The sequence below is a fragment of the Crocodylus siamensis genome, chromosome 11 (assembly GCF_052110815.1).
Source record: "Crocodylus siamensis isolate JL-2025a chromosome 11, ASM5211081v1, whole genome shotgun sequence".
In the NCBI taxonomy this organism is placed as follows: domain Eukaryota; kingdom Metazoa; phylum Chordata; order Crocodylia; family Crocodylidae; genus Crocodylus; species Crocodylus siamensis.
This window is the reverse complement of record NC_143405.1, coordinates 63,304,718-63,322,426: the sequence shown is the minus strand read 5'-3', so window position 1 is coordinate 63,322,426 and position 17,709 is coordinate 63,304,718. Positions and strand designations below refer to the sequence as shown.

At 46.7% G+C, this 17,709-nt stretch overlaps 1 protein-coding gene across 1 annotated transcript in view; it reads right to left on the bottom strand.

Annotated features, from left to right (window-relative positions):
- ADAMTS9 (ADAM metallopeptidase with thrombospondin type 1 motif 9) overlaps window positions 1-17,709 on the bottom strand; it is a 105,973-nt gene that overhangs the window by 70,956 nt on the left and 17,308 nt on the right. Inside the window, exons 6-14 of the mRNA XM_090021152.1 lie at window positions 16,228-16,514; window positions 14,620-14,703; window positions 14,396-14,520; window positions 13,741-13,781; window positions 13,504-13,609; window positions 11,395-11,541; window positions 10,207-10,348; window positions 9,200-9,307; window positions 1,445-1,590 (exon numbers count right to left, since the gene is read on the bottom strand). Coding sequence (XP_089877278.1) covers window positions 1,445-1,590; window positions 9,200-9,307; window positions 10,207-10,348; window positions 11,395-11,541; window positions 13,504-13,609; window positions 13,741-13,781; window positions 14,396-14,520; window positions 14,620-14,703; window positions 16,228-16,514 — 1,186 coding nt within the window. The remainder of the gene's footprint in view (window positions 1-1,444; window positions 1,591-9,199; window positions 9,308-10,206; window positions 10,349-11,394; window positions 11,542-13,503; window positions 13,610-13,740; window positions 13,782-14,395; window positions 14,521-14,619; window positions 14,704-16,227; window positions 16,515-17,709) is intronic.

The window sequence follows — 17,709 nt, the reverse complement described above, 5'->3', positions numbered from 1 at the left end:
TCTCTGGAAACAACCGTCCTGTTTCTCCATTGCTCAATGCTCCAAGTGAGAGGGGACCATATGGCCCCTGCTGACCCAATGCAGCAAGGCCCCCTGAAATGCAAATGCTTGCCACACCTGTGGGGTTTCTCCATGGTCACTGAACTCCTTGGCTGATGCCTGCTCCCCTCAGCCTCAGTTCTGCCTTTATTTTGAGGTCTGGCCACACAAACCAAGCTGCCCCCCTCCTTGCACTGCTTTCAGGCCAGTCTCCCAGGTATAAAAATCTCCCTTCCTCAATTAACACTCATCTACCACTGACTTCAAAAGGCTTGCAGCTGATTTTATGAAGTGGTGCAGAAACCAACACCGATGCATCACTAATGGCAATTTGCTTGGCAATAAGCTCTTTGAGACCCGAGCCAAGGAAGTCAAACAAGCCCTGCCTCGAAGTGCTGGTTTGCAGTTTATTTCAAATCCCCTTCCTTCGACCAACAAACCCGCCAGAATCCTCTCCACTGCCCTCTGCTCCCTCTGGCATGGTTTTCTTGCACTCCTTCAGGTTACCAAAGAGAGAGAGCAGGCAGGGCAGCTAAGGCAGAAGCCTGCAGAGCCACTGGTGCAAAGAGACAGCTTTCAAACCAATTACCTAAGCTAATAGTAATATTTTGCAGGAAACATGCTGATCCCATTCAAAGTCGAGGGCAAAAAATCCCTGCAAATTCCAAGGGTTCAAGATTTTGTTTTGCACACATCCTTATGGAGAACATTTTTAAACACAGGGTGCAGATTTCTGGAGGCCATGCCAGTAGTGCACAGAATCTCTAGCTGACAGGAGCTGGTAAGGGGAGAGGTTAAAAAAAAAAAAAAAAAAAAAAAAAAGAGATGCAGCTAGAGTTTCTCCTCCCTGCAAAAGGGGGAGAAATGGCACTCTGGGCTCACTAACACCTACATGGCGTCTTTTTCTCCCACCAGGGAGAAATGGCAGAGAAGTCTCCAGCCAGAGACACCAGTTTGGAGTGGGGATGGTCATGGCCACAGCCCTTGCACACTCAGAGCACTTTCTGCAGCTTGGACTGGACCTCTCTGCCCTGGAAACCAAAGGTGCCAACATTTCCCTCTGCTTCCTCCTACTCTTCTAAAGCTCACATGCACCAGGCTCTTACACACTGGTCTCAACACACATCCCTCACTGAACTATTAAAGGCCCGCATGGCATGTGTTCACACAACAATGGCAGGCTAGTCTCTTCCTGGTGCAACTGCAATGGCTCAAGGTCCATGAGAGCAGGGTGTAGCCTATACTTCAGGCGTTGCAATAGCTGAATACACACACACACGCACACACACACAGTCAGCTCTAGGGTCTCGGTGGCTGGATCGATACTCTGGTCTGCTCAAGCCACGTCTCTCATGCGATGCTTAGGAAGATCGAAAAGCAGGGCATGCATCACCCCTGTACTTACTCGGGCCTGTTGCATTCGCGGACTGCAGTTTTTATGCCCCCGCCACAGGTTCTCGAGCAGGTCCCGAAAGGACTCCAGGACCCCCAGGCTCCATCCGTGATGGAGGCCTCCCGTTCTTTGGGAACACACATCCCATACCGACAGTGCTGCATTCAAAAGAGGACGAGACAAAAGCCAATGAACACCAATACATCGGAGGCTGGAGGCCAGCAAGAATATTATCTTACTCTTTAGCCCACAGTCCTTTGCTTGCTTCTTCTTAAACAATGCACTCAAATGAAAACGGACAATCGACAAACCAACTTTATCTATTGCTTTGTCACACCTAAACCCCATTTGCATAAACCTGCAAGAAGAGATTTGTTTAAATGCCAGGGCAATAAAAATCAAGGGGTTTGATCCAAGCCTACTTATGAAACTCCCGGGACCCGGTTAGGAAAGCCTTTGGAGTCCACACTTTACATTAACTTTAAGGACATGCTTAATTGCCTTCCTGAATCAGGGCCCCTTGGACTTTGGCAGCAACCAGCGCAGAACGTGCGGCAGCATGCTGCTCTGCAAACAATACGGCCAAAGCAGCAGATTCAAACTTTTGCATCCTTAAATGGTGAAGACTCCCAGAGAAGCGATTTATGGAGAAAAGGACAACGGCAATGCCAGCTGCACAATACTCCCTGTTTGCTGATCCTGAAACCATAAAGCAGCATTAACAGGGCTAGTTGTGGGGGGGAGGAAATTACTTATCTGATTTTCTGGCTAGAGGTAGGAACCACAACATTTCAGCACAAGAGACAGAAGACAGGGATATATACAACAAGTCTCTTCAAGACCACATGCAACACCACAAAAAAGGGGGAAATATGTCACTAAAAATGACAAATTAAAACTAATGACTGATTGTTCCTCATCCCAACGTGTTTTTTCCACATCGCAATTTCCTGCAAAAACCTGGTCTTCATGTAAGTTTTGCTGACGTAGCTTTGCCACATGCAAGTGGAGTGGTCATTTTCGATTTGGACTTCAAACCAGAGTGCTTAACCTACTTTAGTGGAAGAATGAATCCATTTCCATTTTAGTAACAGTGGTAGCAAACCTGGCCCTGTCCCACATGCTTAACCAATGGAGCACGACTAGCCAAAGGGTGAGTGTCAAATGCTACTGGCAAAACTAATGCTGTTGCCTACGTGGTCAGTTCTGTCTGGAGAACTGGCATAAGCAACCATGACAAAAAACGACTCTTTTGTTGGCATAAGCTGCACCTCTACCAGGGCTTGTTTGCTGGATTGAGTATACAGGCAAGAGTGGACAAAGCTCGAGGGACAACAGGGCAAACCTTAACCCCAGGGAAGCAGATAGCAAAGCATCCATGGACAACATATTCTCCAGGGAGGACTACAAATGCTGTTAACTCCCACAGACATTTTAATTAATAGACTCAGAGCCAATGAGGGTATGAAGGGACCTCAGGGGGTCACATCCAGTCCAACCCTCTGCTCAAAGAAGGACCAGCCCCAGCTACATCATCCCAGCCAAGGCTTTGTCTAGCTGGGTCTTAAAAACCCCCAAGGATGGAGAGTCTACCACACCTCTGGGTGACCGGGTCCAGTGCTTCACCACCCTCCTCATGAGAAAGATTTTCCTAATATCCAACCTCAACTTCCCTTGCTGTAACATGAGCCCATTGCTCCTTGTCCTGTCGTCTTCCCTCACTGAGACCAGTCCAGCTCCACCCCCTTTGCAGCCCCCAGCGGGGAGGTGAAGGCTGCTATTCAATCCCCCTTGCTCTTCTCTTCAGCCTCTCCTCACCAGTCCTGTCCCCCAGCCCCACAACCATTTTCATTTCCCTCCACTGGACTCTCTCCAACTTGTCCACATCCTTCCTGTAGTGGGGGCCCACAGCTGGACACAGGATCTCCCAGAGATGTGGCTTCACCAGTGCAGAATAGAGGGGAAGAATCATTGCCCGTGACCTGCCAGCAACGCTCCTACCCATGCAGCCCAGGAAGCCATTCACCTTCTTGGCAACAAGGGCATACTGCTGGCTCATATTCAACTTATTGTCCACTGTCGCACCCAGGTCCTTTTCTGCAGAGCTGCTGCCCAGCCCATCACCCCCAGCCTGCACCGGTGCAGGGGATTGCTCCCTCCTCAGTGCAGGACTTTGCACTTGTCCTTGTTGAACCTCATGAGGTTTCTTTTGGCCCAATCCTCCAGTGTGTCTCAGTCACTCTGAATCCTAGCCCGACCCTCCAGTGTATCTACTGCTCCCCCCAGCTTGGTGTCATCTGCAAACTTGCTGAGGGTGCACCACATCCCATCTTCCAGGTCATTGATGAAGACACTGAACTAAACCAGTATGCTAATCTCTCTTGGAAAAAGATACAAAACACAAATAGTGGTATTTTCAGACTAGAAAGATAAGGATTTATTTATTTATTTTTTTAAAAGAAAGACCCGTGCCATTGCAATATCCTCCCGCAATCCTGAACGTGAGCATTTCAAGAAGCAAGAACATTCAATGCTTCATGTTAATTGAAAGCAAGATAATTGGGGTGATTAACTGCTGCAGCCACTCTCCCAGAGAAGTGACACATTCTTCATTTGCTGGAGGTGTTTGAAGGAGGTGGGGGATCTTTTTAGAAAGACACAAATCTTGTGCCTAGCCCAAGCTTTTGGGTGCTTGCAGCACACCGTTCCCCTCTGTTCCTGGGAGAACTGGGCTAGGCAGGAGCTCGCAGGAGATGATCCTAATAATTCCTTCTGGATCTAAAAACCCATTAATATAGATATGTGCTCCATACTAGCTTCACGTTAAAAGACAATGCTCTGGGGCCACAATGCTCAGACACTTGGGGGAGGAGGAAGAGAATTAAATTGAATCTAAGTTTCCCCATCTGCCAGCATCTCATGCTGCTGCTTCTGGAGGCCGAAGGGATTTCTGAACAATGGGTGCACAGATCACCTGTTCTGCATTTCCTGAGCCCGGGGAGATGAAACAGTCCTGGGCCTGCAAACACTAAAGCACGAGTCACTTGATGTGAGCGGGTCATTCTTGTGCAAGGTTATTTATACAAGGATGCCTATGTGCACAATTGGAGGGTAAAGTAGTAGCCGGACCGCTCAATCTCTAACTGGAGTGTCTGAAGCGCTGCTTTCAAACACCTATTTCTGTCTTATTAACAGCAGCATCAGATATGACCCTGGTTCATCAGTCCACGCAGGGTCAGCGAAGTCAACAGGACTTATGCATGGCCTTGATCACCAAGCTGAGTCTAGAAAGAAATCAAATGCTTTCTGATGGTACACTGCTTTAAATCCCTACATCTTTTGGCACGACTATTGTGTCAATGGGTATTCCTCGGACATCAAAGCACTCCTGGAACCCCTTTGGTCAACAACAGGCGAGGGTTTTGTGTACAGTTCTCCCCATAAAGTTTTTGGGAGGATAACAGAATTAGCTAGAGTCACCCTGTCTGATGGCTGCATTTAACAAGGATGCTCGCGTGCAAAACCTCCCAAGTACTGCAGGTGGTGAAGAACTGCGGCATATCCACCGTCGCTGTAACGCATTTCTTCTATATCATCTGGAAACTGCGTGACTTGCTTCACATCCAGTCTCAGGCACAATCATACAGCATCTTGCTCAACCAAAGCCATCCTACAGGAATCAGGAGCCACCGTAAAAACAAAAATAAGCCTAACTGGAGGGAACTGACTGCTAGGAATACATCATGATACTTAGACTCAGAAAACCACTTTAGAATAGGAGGTTGCTCATCCCCATGACAGTGCCTATAAGAGAGGAAAACCTCCCTTTTCACAGAGCTGCATGGATCTCATCTGACTCTGTGCATAAAAAAGGCCAAAAAACTTCATTTACTAACTCGTGCACCCAGGCCAGTAAATTTTTGCTGAGAAAACCCAGGCAGAGATAAAACTATTTGCACAACGCCACAGAGCCACTGATGGACGCCAGGACTTCTCGCTTCCCAATATCATTTTTAAGTGCGTTTCCGGAGAAGGAGTGCAACTCATTACGAGTCAGCCGTGGCTGGACGGGGCCTTTACCCAGCCAAGTGATCAACTTATTGAAAAACTGGGTTTGCAAATAAAATGCTGACATGCTCGTAGCGAAAGCAAAACCGCGCTCAAATATTTAGACAAATCACAACCCATTCATCAAATTAATGCTGTGTCAACAAAGCTAGTGAGATGGCTGCTGTGGCTGGATTGGCAGAAAAAGACATGGAGCCATCTCTATGGAAATGGAAGCAGAATCTGCTGAGGTACCCAGCTTTTTCAAGCCCGCCAGGGTCTGTTTGCTTCATCTCAGCCATCAGTCACCAAGACCTTAGGAAACCCAGGGCGAGTTTCAGCAACGTCTGCAGAATTATCCACTTGACAAACCTCTGCAAGAGGTCTGAGGAGAGCTAGGGTTTACCCTTGCCTCCACTTTTTCAGTGTTACTCATCCCCAAAGATCTTAAGTCAGCCCCAGGCAAAGCAACCTTGAGCTCCAGATCCCACCCTTCATTTTCCACACCCAGACTCCATTTCCATGCTGGGATAGAAAGGGAAAGGCTGGAAGGAGCTTTCTCCTGCTAGGGAAAGTCAGAGGCCATCACGGTTAGGGCCCACACGCCAAACCAGACATATTCACCTTGTGTTCAAATCCCAGCGATGACACAAGACTCGGGCTACGCGAGCAGTCAGCAGAACAAAATACCTGTGTCTCACTCCTATGCCAACAGGTTTCTGCAGATTCAATATCCCCATGGCAGCTCCTAGGTGCACGGGTCAACCTTTGCCCGCCTGAAGAGGACAGTGATTGCGGCACGTTAATTGCTCTGCTTTCACATCCGCTCCACTCTCCGCAGTGCCTCGTTGTACAGCAGTGGCCTCTCAACACCCCTGGCTCACTGTTCCCCCCAGCTACACTTCCTAAGGAAATAAGCTGGGTTTGGAGCCCTGCTACCTGGTAAAGGATGATGGCACAACACAAGGCTGGGATCTCCAGGCTGAAGAGGAGCTTGATCTTCAGCTTAAAGCATCCTCTCCATTGCCCATGTCTTGCAGGATTTATTCCCAAGTCCTGTGATGTCTGTTACTCCACGGGGAACCAAAGCTGCTAATCCTCACTTTATATAACTCCAGCTGAAGGGTTGCACAACCAAGAGCAGGACAGGGCCCAATGCCAATCATTTTGCAGCATAGAGGTCAGCTGTCATCTGAGTAGAGAAACACAGCAGTGCTGTCCCCGGGGAGAAACGCCTTGCAGAAATGTTGACACTTGCACCCAATACATAACCACAGCCATGCTTGGCACCGATGGCCCAGGGAGGCAGACTGAATAACTAACTTGTGAATGTTACTCAACTAACAGACCATGACATGATTTACAAGCCTCATGTCTGATGGCTGAGGTTAGATCTCAGCCAGGAAATTACACTCATCTATCGACTGCATTAAAAATAATCTTTGATCATAAAGAGTATGCTGTTAGAGAGAGGCAGAAGGGTGCCATTTTGACAAACAGAAACTCAACTGCCTTTCATAGAAACGTATTGGCCGGCTAACTTCCCTGCATTTTTTCCCCCTTACATCTGCATTTAAAAATCCCTTTTTTTTTTTTTTGTGATGAAATCGTAAGAATTAAAACAAAAAAACCCAAGGCATCTGCCATGATTCATTTCTCTCTGAGACCACAGCTCGGGGCAGAAGTGGAAATGCCGCTGCTAATCCATTTTTTTTGTCTGCAGCAACTTCCAAAAAGCTTAAACAGGCCAAAATTCACACAGGAGGGCAGTGGTGGAGGCGGCGACGTTACAACAGTCTCTGCCCTCCTTTGTCTTTCCCGGGGACCCCGAGGTAACGTGCGGCCTGCCGATGCCGTCTGTGGGCAGACCAGGGCTGCGGAGCTCCGTGCGTGCATAAACACAAACGACGCCTGAACTAGAAACTAGGAGCAATGATTATGTCTCTCTGCTGCCATCCCAGTACCTCTGCTCCGATTTCCCCATTTTTTAAATAGTTCCTCCAACCACAACAGATACAGATCTAAGCGTATAAGCCTGCCCCATTTTGCATTGCAACACACTGATTTATTTTAAATCCGTGATGAGCTGTTACTGCGAAACACAGTAAATGATCGTGACTAGTACTCCCCCAAGCCAAAATCTGAGGTTGGATTATTACTTGATTTAGTGATACCAGCTTCAGCTCCCTTACGCTCAAAGTACATGCCAGTTACCGCTCCTCTGTTACAGGACTATCTTTAAGAATATGATTAAGAGCCTGCATCCCAGTAGTTTTATCTCAAGACTTTTCTTAGCTATGCACGCTCTTTTAGTTCCAAAGATATTTCTGTAAAAAAATGGCACTGTATTTTCTAAGCCAATCCATAGATCATGGACTCTAAGCACGCAGATGTGAAGCAAAGCGTTAGTCAGCTTGCAGTGGTTTGACAGGGCTGCGGCCACATTAAAGCCTGGTACAAAAAAATAGTTATCCGTTCCAATGAACTTCACTCCAGATTTTGGCTGGGTTTTTGGTTGTAAACCATGTTGGTCTAAGAACATAGGCAGGCCAGGTTCATTGGGTAAGACATGATATCTTTTATTAAACCAACCGAGTAGTTGCAAAAAGTGCTCTCAAAAGCTTGCAAAGAACTTTTTTCCAACCAGCCAGTTGAAAAAAAGCCTGAAAGCTTGCAAAGTGCTTTTTTCCAACTATTCAGCTGGTCTAATAAAAGATCTCACTCCAGATTTCATAGTTTCTAGGGTCAGAAGGGAACAGATCATCAAGTCTGACCCCCTGCCCTGGGCAGGAACGAGTGCTGGGATCATAATACCCCAGCCAGCTATCTATCCAACCTCCTCTTGAAGACCCCCAAGGTAGGGGAGAGCACCACCTCCCTTGGGAGCCCATTCCAGAGCCTGGCAGCCCTAACTGTAAAGTAATGTCTCCTGATATCAAGCCTGAACCTGCTCTCAGTCAATCTGTGGCTGTTGCTCCTTGTTATCCCAGATGGTGCCCAGGGGGAACAGAGCCTCACCTATTTTCTGCTGGTCAATAATGACTCCAAGATCCCTTTCTGCCACCGTGTTGATGAGAAGGGAGTTCCCCAACCTAGAGGTGTGTTGCTGGTTCCTTCTCCCTAGATGCAGCACCTTGCACTCGTCTGCGTTGCACTCCATCCTATTCTCAACCACCCACTTCTGCAACCTGTCTAGACTGAGCTGGATTATGTCTCTTCCCTCCAGTGTACCCACTTCTCCCCACATCTGTGTCATCAGCGAATCTGGACAGCAGGCTTTCCATGCTAACCTCCAAATCACTGATGAAGATGTTGAACAGTGCGGGCCTGAGGACCAAGCCCTGGGGGACCCCACTGCCCACATCCCTCCAGGTCGAAAACGACTCGTTCACCACCACTCTCTGGGTCCGACCATTGAGCCAATGTGCTACCCATCTGACTGTGTAGGCATCAATGCCACAATTGCCTACATTTTTAGAGGTGATTTTTGTCACTCAGGATTTTGCAAGACACAAAGCTACAGGTCTTTTGTATATGGATCCAAATCTTAAATCAGACCAAACCACATACACAAGAGATATTCTTATTTCCAGTTTTGTATGCTGATGAAAACTACACAGGGATCAGGAACAAACAGAAGTGTAGCTATCCTAGGGTAGCTCACATAGCAGCAGCTATGTTATTGTGTCCAAGAGGGGCTGGTGCACAGGTATGTCCTACCTTCCCTGGCTCACATTCTGTCCCATCCGCCCACGGCGTGTGTTGGGTCCGGCATCCTTTGTGAGCTCCATCGATGTTAATGCACCACAGTCGCCGGCACTGCATCTGCTTGATTGTTTCAAATAACCATGGAGTTAGAGGATGTCCAGATGGAGCACGACGCAGACTGCCGGTCACTCGACATCCTTAGACAGCCCACCACGCGCATGGAGAACATAATAAATGAGACAACAAGGGTGAGGGAGGCCAGAGCCTTTCAGTACTAAGGCAGCAATCCTGCACATCAGTGAACATGCAGAGACTCCGTCGTGCCAGCTGCAGACCTGGCTGGAAAGCTTCTCTCCCAAGGATGTTTGGTCTGTGCACGTTAGCAGGATCTTGCACATGCTTCTCAAAATCCCCTCCACTCCACCACTCTCAAGATGCTACCTTTTGTGAAGCAGGTCATGAATATAACCAGGGGAACTGGCACCGAATGGTACCAGTCTCTGTAAATAGCTGGGACAGGTGTCCACAGGAGGGCTGAGACATGCTGGCAGGGACATGTGGGGATGTCTGCCCATGACACTTCTGCTTTACGGTGGCAGGCCTTCACACTCCACAGCATCCATGCATTCATGGTCTCTCAGCACCTGGTCCACAGAAGAGAACTGCACTTGACAGCTACCAAGCTAATTTGCCAGGGTCTGTGTTCTCCAAACTATTTAGCAGCTCTGGGGTGCCTCCATTTCTCTACACCAACATGTTTTACCCTGGAAGTACTTCCCATGTGAAAACGAGACCCTGCTCAGGTGTCCCACACACAGAAGCTCTCAAAAGTCACTGTCAAAAAATCAAGGCTGTGGCCCTCTGTTGAAGGTGGCAGCGGCTGGCACTTTCGAGCTGACGGCTCCAGCTTCCAACACAACCGAGAGCTGGAGGGACCCTTTCTCCGGTCCCCCAGCAGTGCCAAGCCTTACCAAAACTAAACAATGCAAGCAACGCAAAAGATGTGGAATTGCACTTACCATGTACGGGCACACTTGAGATCCCGGTCCAAAAATTAGCTCACATTGTTTATTAACATCATAAATGAGGCCAGGGAGTTGCTGAGGCAGAGTGTAAGTTCCTGCCGTAGGCTCGTCCAACAGACACTCCCCATAACCAGTGCTGCGGGAAAGCAGAAGAGCGATGGCATGTGACTTGTGTTTTGCACGCTGCACAAACATTCATCAACAAATCCTAAAGGCTCCCGTGAAACAGGGAAAGAAAACCATCCCCATTTGACAGATGAGGGCACTCAGGGTCCACACAGCTGAAATAAAGGGTTTCACATCTCACAGGAACCCATGCAGCCTGATGTTGCTACAACCACAGCGGGGATGTAGCGGAAGAGCAGGTGAGCTGTCTAACTGTGTGCTCAAACCCTGCAAGAAATACAAAAATCTAGGCTTCTTGGTTCAGAGATAATGCCTTTTATTAGACCCACCCCTTCACACCCTGATGGCACCTGGTCCTTTGGCTTGAGGAGTCAAAGACAGCTGGGTGGATAACCAACATCACTAACTTGGGTACCTTGGGTTAACTGCTCCAGTTGACTTTACACCCAATAAGGCATCCTGCCGGACCAACCAGAGACAATGGGCCAAGTCATTTTGCACATAACTTGGAGAGACCCAAAATGTTCATTCAACAGATTAAATTTCTGTGATGACTATCACAGGATCAAATCAAGTGCTGAAAAACCCTCGCAACCCTCAAGAAGAATGAAGCCCTTCACACCAAAATCGGGGGCATATTCAGGTGACGCTGCGCCACTGGAAGAGAAGAAGGGTGTCCCAAAATGACCTTCCTCGCCTCTCTGACTTAAGGGGATCCTAATGTGCTACAGCACTGCCCTAGTGCCAGGTACGTGAATTCCTTCCCAGCAACATGCACAGGAGTTTTGGCCAAAAAAGGGTGTATGACTGGTGCGTCTTTGGAAGAAATAGTCTTTCCCATTAAGAGGCAATTCCTTGCCAGCTAATCATGTGGCACAACTGGCAAGGGCTGGGTCTCAGAAGGTGCATTCCTGAGCTATGTAAAGCATCTGCACACACACGCACAAATTTCTTCAACTCTTTTCCAAAGGCTTTACTCTTGGATTTCAATTTAACTAATGAGCTCCTTGAGGTACACCGCACAGGTAATAACTTAATGCATATGGAACGTCTTACTCCAGAAATTCAGTAATGTATTTCCTGCTGCATTTCGACCACATCCAGGGGTTGGTGTAGAAGTTCAACGTTGGTGCCATGACATGCTGTTGATTTTTACCTCCGTCTTCTTTGCATTTATGATTGTCATCATGTGGCATGTTAAATCTAGGAAAGAGCAAAATCAGCGCAAGGATATTAGCATACGTATTAAGTGCCAAGTCTTTCTGCCATCATCCGAAACAGGGAATATTAAAACATTTTTTCCAGCTTTGTAACTGCTGGTAAATATTAAAGAGGAAAAAAAAAAAAAAGAAAGTTAATGCAAATATTTGGAATAACCAGTAAGCAGTAAAAATGCTTTTGAATATTACAGGATTCTTGGGGTTTGGCTGCAGAAGGCCACATAGTTCAACACAAAAACTTTCAACAACAGAAGGACACGCACGTTGCCACATGTGTCTGTGAAATGTTCTGGAGCCCGCTCTACCTGGAAAACTCAGATACAGTTTTCTTCTCTGCGACGAGCCCTGATCTTGCAGATAACTGCACATCACAGGACATTAGGAGCGTCACAGGTTTTCTGGAACTGATCCAAAGAGTTGGGCCGGGATCTTGAAACCCACCCTTCCCAGTGGGGGGTCATGCACTTTGCTTTCTAAGCTCCTTCTTAAACCAGAGCGTTGGACTGACAGGCACTCAGGAACAAAGGCACCGACTATATGGGGAACAGCTATTGGCAGAGCAAAACTTGTAACGGGTGGGGAAAAAAGAGAGACAGAACCACAATACGACACGAGCGGTTCCAGAGCAGTTGACTCCAGCTCCTAGCAATCAGTGTCAATGCAAATCACGGTCGAGAGCCGCATTGGATGTCCACCCTTGGGGCTGATCAGCTGCAGATGGCTGACGCCTGCTGTGTGCAGGAAGCACGACTGGGCAACATCCTGGCAGCAAAGCGATTGCTAATGATGCTGAATTAGTTTCAAACAGGCAAGGCCAGACTCATCCCTGCTGCTGCTGCATCAATGGGGCTCCACAAAGCATAGATTTGGCTCTTGTATTTTACAGGCTAGCTTTGCAAAATGCCACCCGGTATCAGCATAAACCCACGATAGGTTTGCAGCACTGGAGATACCGAAGTACGCTGGAAATGTGCAACAAAGACTGACCAGCCAGAGCCACGTTGCTACTGGAAGAGGAAGAGGAAGAGGAAGAGGGGAAAAGTCCCAGTTTGATACTACATTCAAAGCCCAATACGTTCATATTTCCATCCAGATTACATCCAACTCTTCCCCACAGCCCCTGTAAAAGAGCAAAGTGGCTCTTCCTGTTCAGGACCACCTGTGCCCCCTGAAATCCTTGTACATGGAGTCAGTGAAGTTAAATCTGGGGAAAGCCAAATCTTTGGGGATTTCTGCCAGGAAATTTAATGAAAAAAAAGAACCCAACACAACAGCAGCTAAAACTAGAATGCCTCCAGCCTGCCCCATTCATTTGCTCCAATGAATACACGGTTTGGTAGGATTCGCTGATCATTCCAGCCCTTCATTTCAAATATAACCTGGTATTTTAACTGGGGATCAGTCATATACCTGTCATTTGCAGGGCAAAAGACTATAGGATCAAATCAGGTCTTTTTTTTGCCTCCTTGCTGCAGGATGTGTCAATGGGAGGTGGCCATCTCTGGAATCAAGCAGCCACTGATGCTCATGTTCATCAACGTGGGTGCTTCTTCAGCAAAATTGCCCCGGGGGCCAAAACCGCCTGGGAGTTGGTGCATAGTCCCCTATCCGTCTCTATTGTACCTGGTGGGGCTGGAATTTGTCCCCGGGCATGAGCACTGCACTGACTTTGACCAAGCTGCACACCAAGGCAGGGGCAGCTGACAGCAGCAGGTACTGGCCTTGGGCTGTGGTGTCACCCAGCGCCTCCCAGATGCGATCTGCATCTCGCCCCCCCCACCCCATGCTCACATCATTTCCCACATGCACCAAAACCCCTTTCAGGTGGTTCAGCTCCCTCGATCCCAAATTCTAGCTAATGCACATTGCGGTTTCCAGGTCCTGCAACTTAAATATAAAATGTTGCTGGCAACTTAAATATAAAACTTATTTACATAAAACATACACATGGCCAAGTTCATGTGCTATCGTGAAAGCCGTGCTCAGCCCGTTGTCTTCGCTGATGGAGCAGCTTCTGTAGGGATCGCAAACGGTGCCCAGTTCGGCCAGACCTAGGGAGACAGCGGCAGGTTTATGATATGGTCATGCGAACAAGCAAGAACTGTTGCCTTGCGGCTAAGTACTTATTAACACTGTCACCGCAAAAAGAGTGCAAAAGAAAAAGAAAAAAAATGGATCTTACCTAACGTATCACATTTGTCGTGAGCTCTACAAATATCCTGCCTGAAAGCAGAACAGACTCAACACTTAATGCTCATGCAAAGCAAGTACAGGTACAGATACAAAATTAGAACAAATATATACATTTCAGTAGTAATGCTCGGTTCTGCCCCGGCATGCTCAAGCTGATTTTGCCATACAAATATCCAGTACATAGGACAGCTCTGAAGCCTGATCCTACTGCCGACTGCCTCCTCTCCAAAGGCAAGGAGAGCATTGCCCATCTACATCAGCAGGATGATAAACAGGCCCTGAACATTATTACAATCCTAAAAGGCGTTAGGACAGAAGAAGGCATTTCTTTTCATTAAGACATTGCTTCCACAGTTGTGATGCAAATGCTTCTTTTCATGACTGTGCTATCAAAACCCAGTTTCTGACGATCCCGTGCCTTATATAAACCAATAGCTTCTACCTTGGCATATCTACACTGCAAACCTACCACATCAGGCAGTAGCGTGGCTCAAACATAGTAAGGCTCAAACTCTGCTGAGAGTAGGAGAGAGAGCATGGAGGGCACATCTAAGCAAACCACCACCCAGCACGGTAGGTGAGGCATGCAGATATGCCTCTTGCAATACCCTGGTGGCTATGCCGTCAATAAAAGTGCACCCTACCTGGTCACAAGAACCGCAGTATCGTGTTTGGGTAGATGGCTTTCTTCAGGATGATTCTGTGATTGCTGCCATTGGCAGAAGTTTTTTAAAGTTGTCTGGGCATTATAAGAGATTGCAGGACCATCCTAACCATAAAAAGAGTATAAAAAGAGGTGCATTTTAGTCGTTTCCTATCAATTTTCTCTACCTGCGCCACTTTAAACTCAAACTCAAAAACTCATTACCTGCTCATTATGTATCACGACCAATTTCACAATAACAATATTAATTAAATTTCCAATACTTGGATCTCTATAGATAGAGGCTACCTGCATTGAAAGATAAATTCAAAGTTAATGGTGGCATTCAAGCAAACAAAGAATTAAGGCAACGCAAATCTGTTCCATCATCTGCTCCGGGCAGGGGAGACCATTTCTGTTGCCTGTCAGCTATTCCGCTCGTTCCCTTGGTGCAGCAGTACTAATTGAAGCAAATTATCTTGTGGTGCTTATAAAAAAAAAAAAAAAAGAAAGAAAAAAAAAAAAATCACACTGCAGATTTCAGCATCATTTTACAATACAAGAGAAAAATATTGTACATCAGAACCCCAAAACTGCCTTCTTGGCCCAAGCCTTTTTTACTTCATTTCTGCACACATCTGTATCACCACATTGCTGGTGCATACTCTGCCCCTAGCCCTCACCAGCCACGGTTTTCAAAAGGAAGGAGGGATTTCACGCGCTTCGGCTTCTGGGTTACCCAGCGTCAGGTGACACAAATGTTGAGCTCTGAAAATCATAGCCCACTAAATATATTTCTCAAACAAGACACCCAAAATCCCTTGTCACATTTGATGGTCAGGCCACTCAACTGCCTGTAATAAGTGTTTTATGAACACTTAAGCATGTGCTTATCTTCCCTGATTTACATTGCATGCTACCCTTTGGAAATCTTTCATTTTTGGAGAAATTTAAATGTATCCTGTTTCCTCCTTCCCCAGCCCCCTGACATCTCTCCTCTGTTAGGCACCATGTTAATTATTTAAGTCCCTATCAAACACATTTCCTTGCTGTTGTATGTCCCGTCATCAGGTATCATCACAGGTATAAGGAGGAATCGGAAACTTAAGGAATCATAGAAAATAAGGGTTGGAAGGGACTTCAGGAAGTCATCTAGTCCAACACCTTGCTCAAAGCAGGACCATCTCCAAGTAGATCATCCCAGCCAAGGCTTTGTCTAGCTGGGTCCTACAAACCTCCAAGGATGGTTTTCCTCATCCTACTTATCACTCCATTGCAAAAGACTTTGCTCTAAGAAACACAATGGCACTTGCTCCTGCACGAACCATCAGGACAAGAGCTCTGGGGGTAGGTAAGACCTCTCAAAGCTGGTCACAGATCTGGATGCAAGGAGTCAATGAAAGATGAAGCCACTGAAATGCTCCTGAACAAGATGAAGAGTTAAGGAAGGCACCAGCAAGACTATCCCCTTTTTGCATGCAACAATAGGAGCCACAAAGACCCCCGCCTTCATAAAGGGATACGCGAACCTCATGTTATATTTTCTCCTTCCTTCTGGCAGCAACCTACAAATCCCAGGATCTAGCAAGGCCACCTTCTGACCCGCCTGGGGCACACATCCCATTTTGTTTCTTTGGCACATCAGCCCGAATAGCAAGTGGACTAAAGACCAAGGCTGCGACAGTCCCAGCCCCTGGGGCTGTGGGAGAAGATGGGCTTGAAATTTGGTCAACCCGAGCCCAATTTGTCCCACAAGGCAAAGGAAAGGACAAGCTGCATAGTTTGTCACAGTAAAAGTGGAGGGTTTGATTCTTGCTCAGTTTGAACACTTACTATTGACATTAATGTTAGGACGTAGTGCTGCAGATTAGCTCCGTGGTAGGCAACCATCCTGCTGTCTGCCACCACCATCACTTCCACAAACCGTGGGTACGAGAGAAATCGCTTTGTCCTTCGATGCGGCTTTTTTTCACTGGCATTCCCAGTCTTGTTGCTATAGGTAGAAAACTGACTTGCCGCAATGCTGTCTTTTAATACCTCTAGATCGGAGAAAATACTGCTGTCTTGCCACTGTCTCCGCCGGTGTTTCCTCCTGTTCTTTCTGTGACTGTTTTCATGCCCTATGGTTTAAAAAAAAAAAAAAAAAAAAAAAAACCAACACAAAAAAACAAAACCAAACCAATAAAAAAACAACTCAAAAGACAGACGTGAAAGACTGTATATATTTTGGAGGAAGCGTGTTCAGAACCACGTGCACAGCATGCTGGACGTACTCCTAGAAGCCTACCTCCTAAAATCATCCCTTTTGTTTTAATGAGCTAATTAAAACCCAAGCACGGAACAGAAGGCTAGTTTAGCAAAGCACTGAAATGCTTTTTTAACTTTCAGCCAACGATGCTTAACATTTAGCACATGCTAATACTGCTCTGTTAAACCAGGTTGCGCCCCAAAGAGCCCACGCAGCCTAAACCTCCAGCTAGGATTGTTACACTGGCTCTCAGACTCCCTGTCCAGTCCCATGCATGACAAATGAAAAGCCAAATCCTGTCTTTTTTTTTTTTCCACTTGGGGTCAGATCCTGACATCCTTATTTAGCCCTCATGAGTGAAGCAATTGCATGCGATTCATTTCTGCCTGAAACAATAGCATGGCTGTGCTTCAACTATTTTTCCCCCCCCACTCTTATTATTCTGTGCCACAGAAACGCTAAAGGTCATCTAATAACACAGCTGCTGCTGACTAAAGAATAGGATCCAGGAAGTTTCACATATACCGCTTTTGATATTCAATTAGTCAAAACACAAAAGGAGCCTGAAAGTATGTTCCACGCTGATACGGAGATGGCAAAGCGAAGAGGGAGCATGGCCGGAGAAAACATATGGAACATGTACAATTAAGATTTACCACCTGATTAGTATGTAATTATACCATTATTTAAAAGTAAGAGCAAAATCACTGGTCTTTCATGCCACTTATTTTTTTAAATCGGCTCATCATAAGAAGGGGCTAATTGAATTCAAGTCATCCACAAGAGACTTTAGTATGGCAAAATAATGTAAACTCAAATCAAAACTGCCCATCTAGGCTGCAACCCGGGCGTTCTTTGTAGCTTTGCTTTAATTTCGTCACGGCTGGTGAAAAATATCAAATTCCCTTATCTGACCCACCGAGAAGGGTACAGGAAGCCAAATATTAGGCAACAAAGGGATGTTTGGTGCTCGAACAAGATCAAAATGATAGGGAGCTTCTCAGCTATTTTCCATGGGTAGTTTCCTTTTTGGGTGGTTTCAAGTAATAATTTCCAACGTACTGATT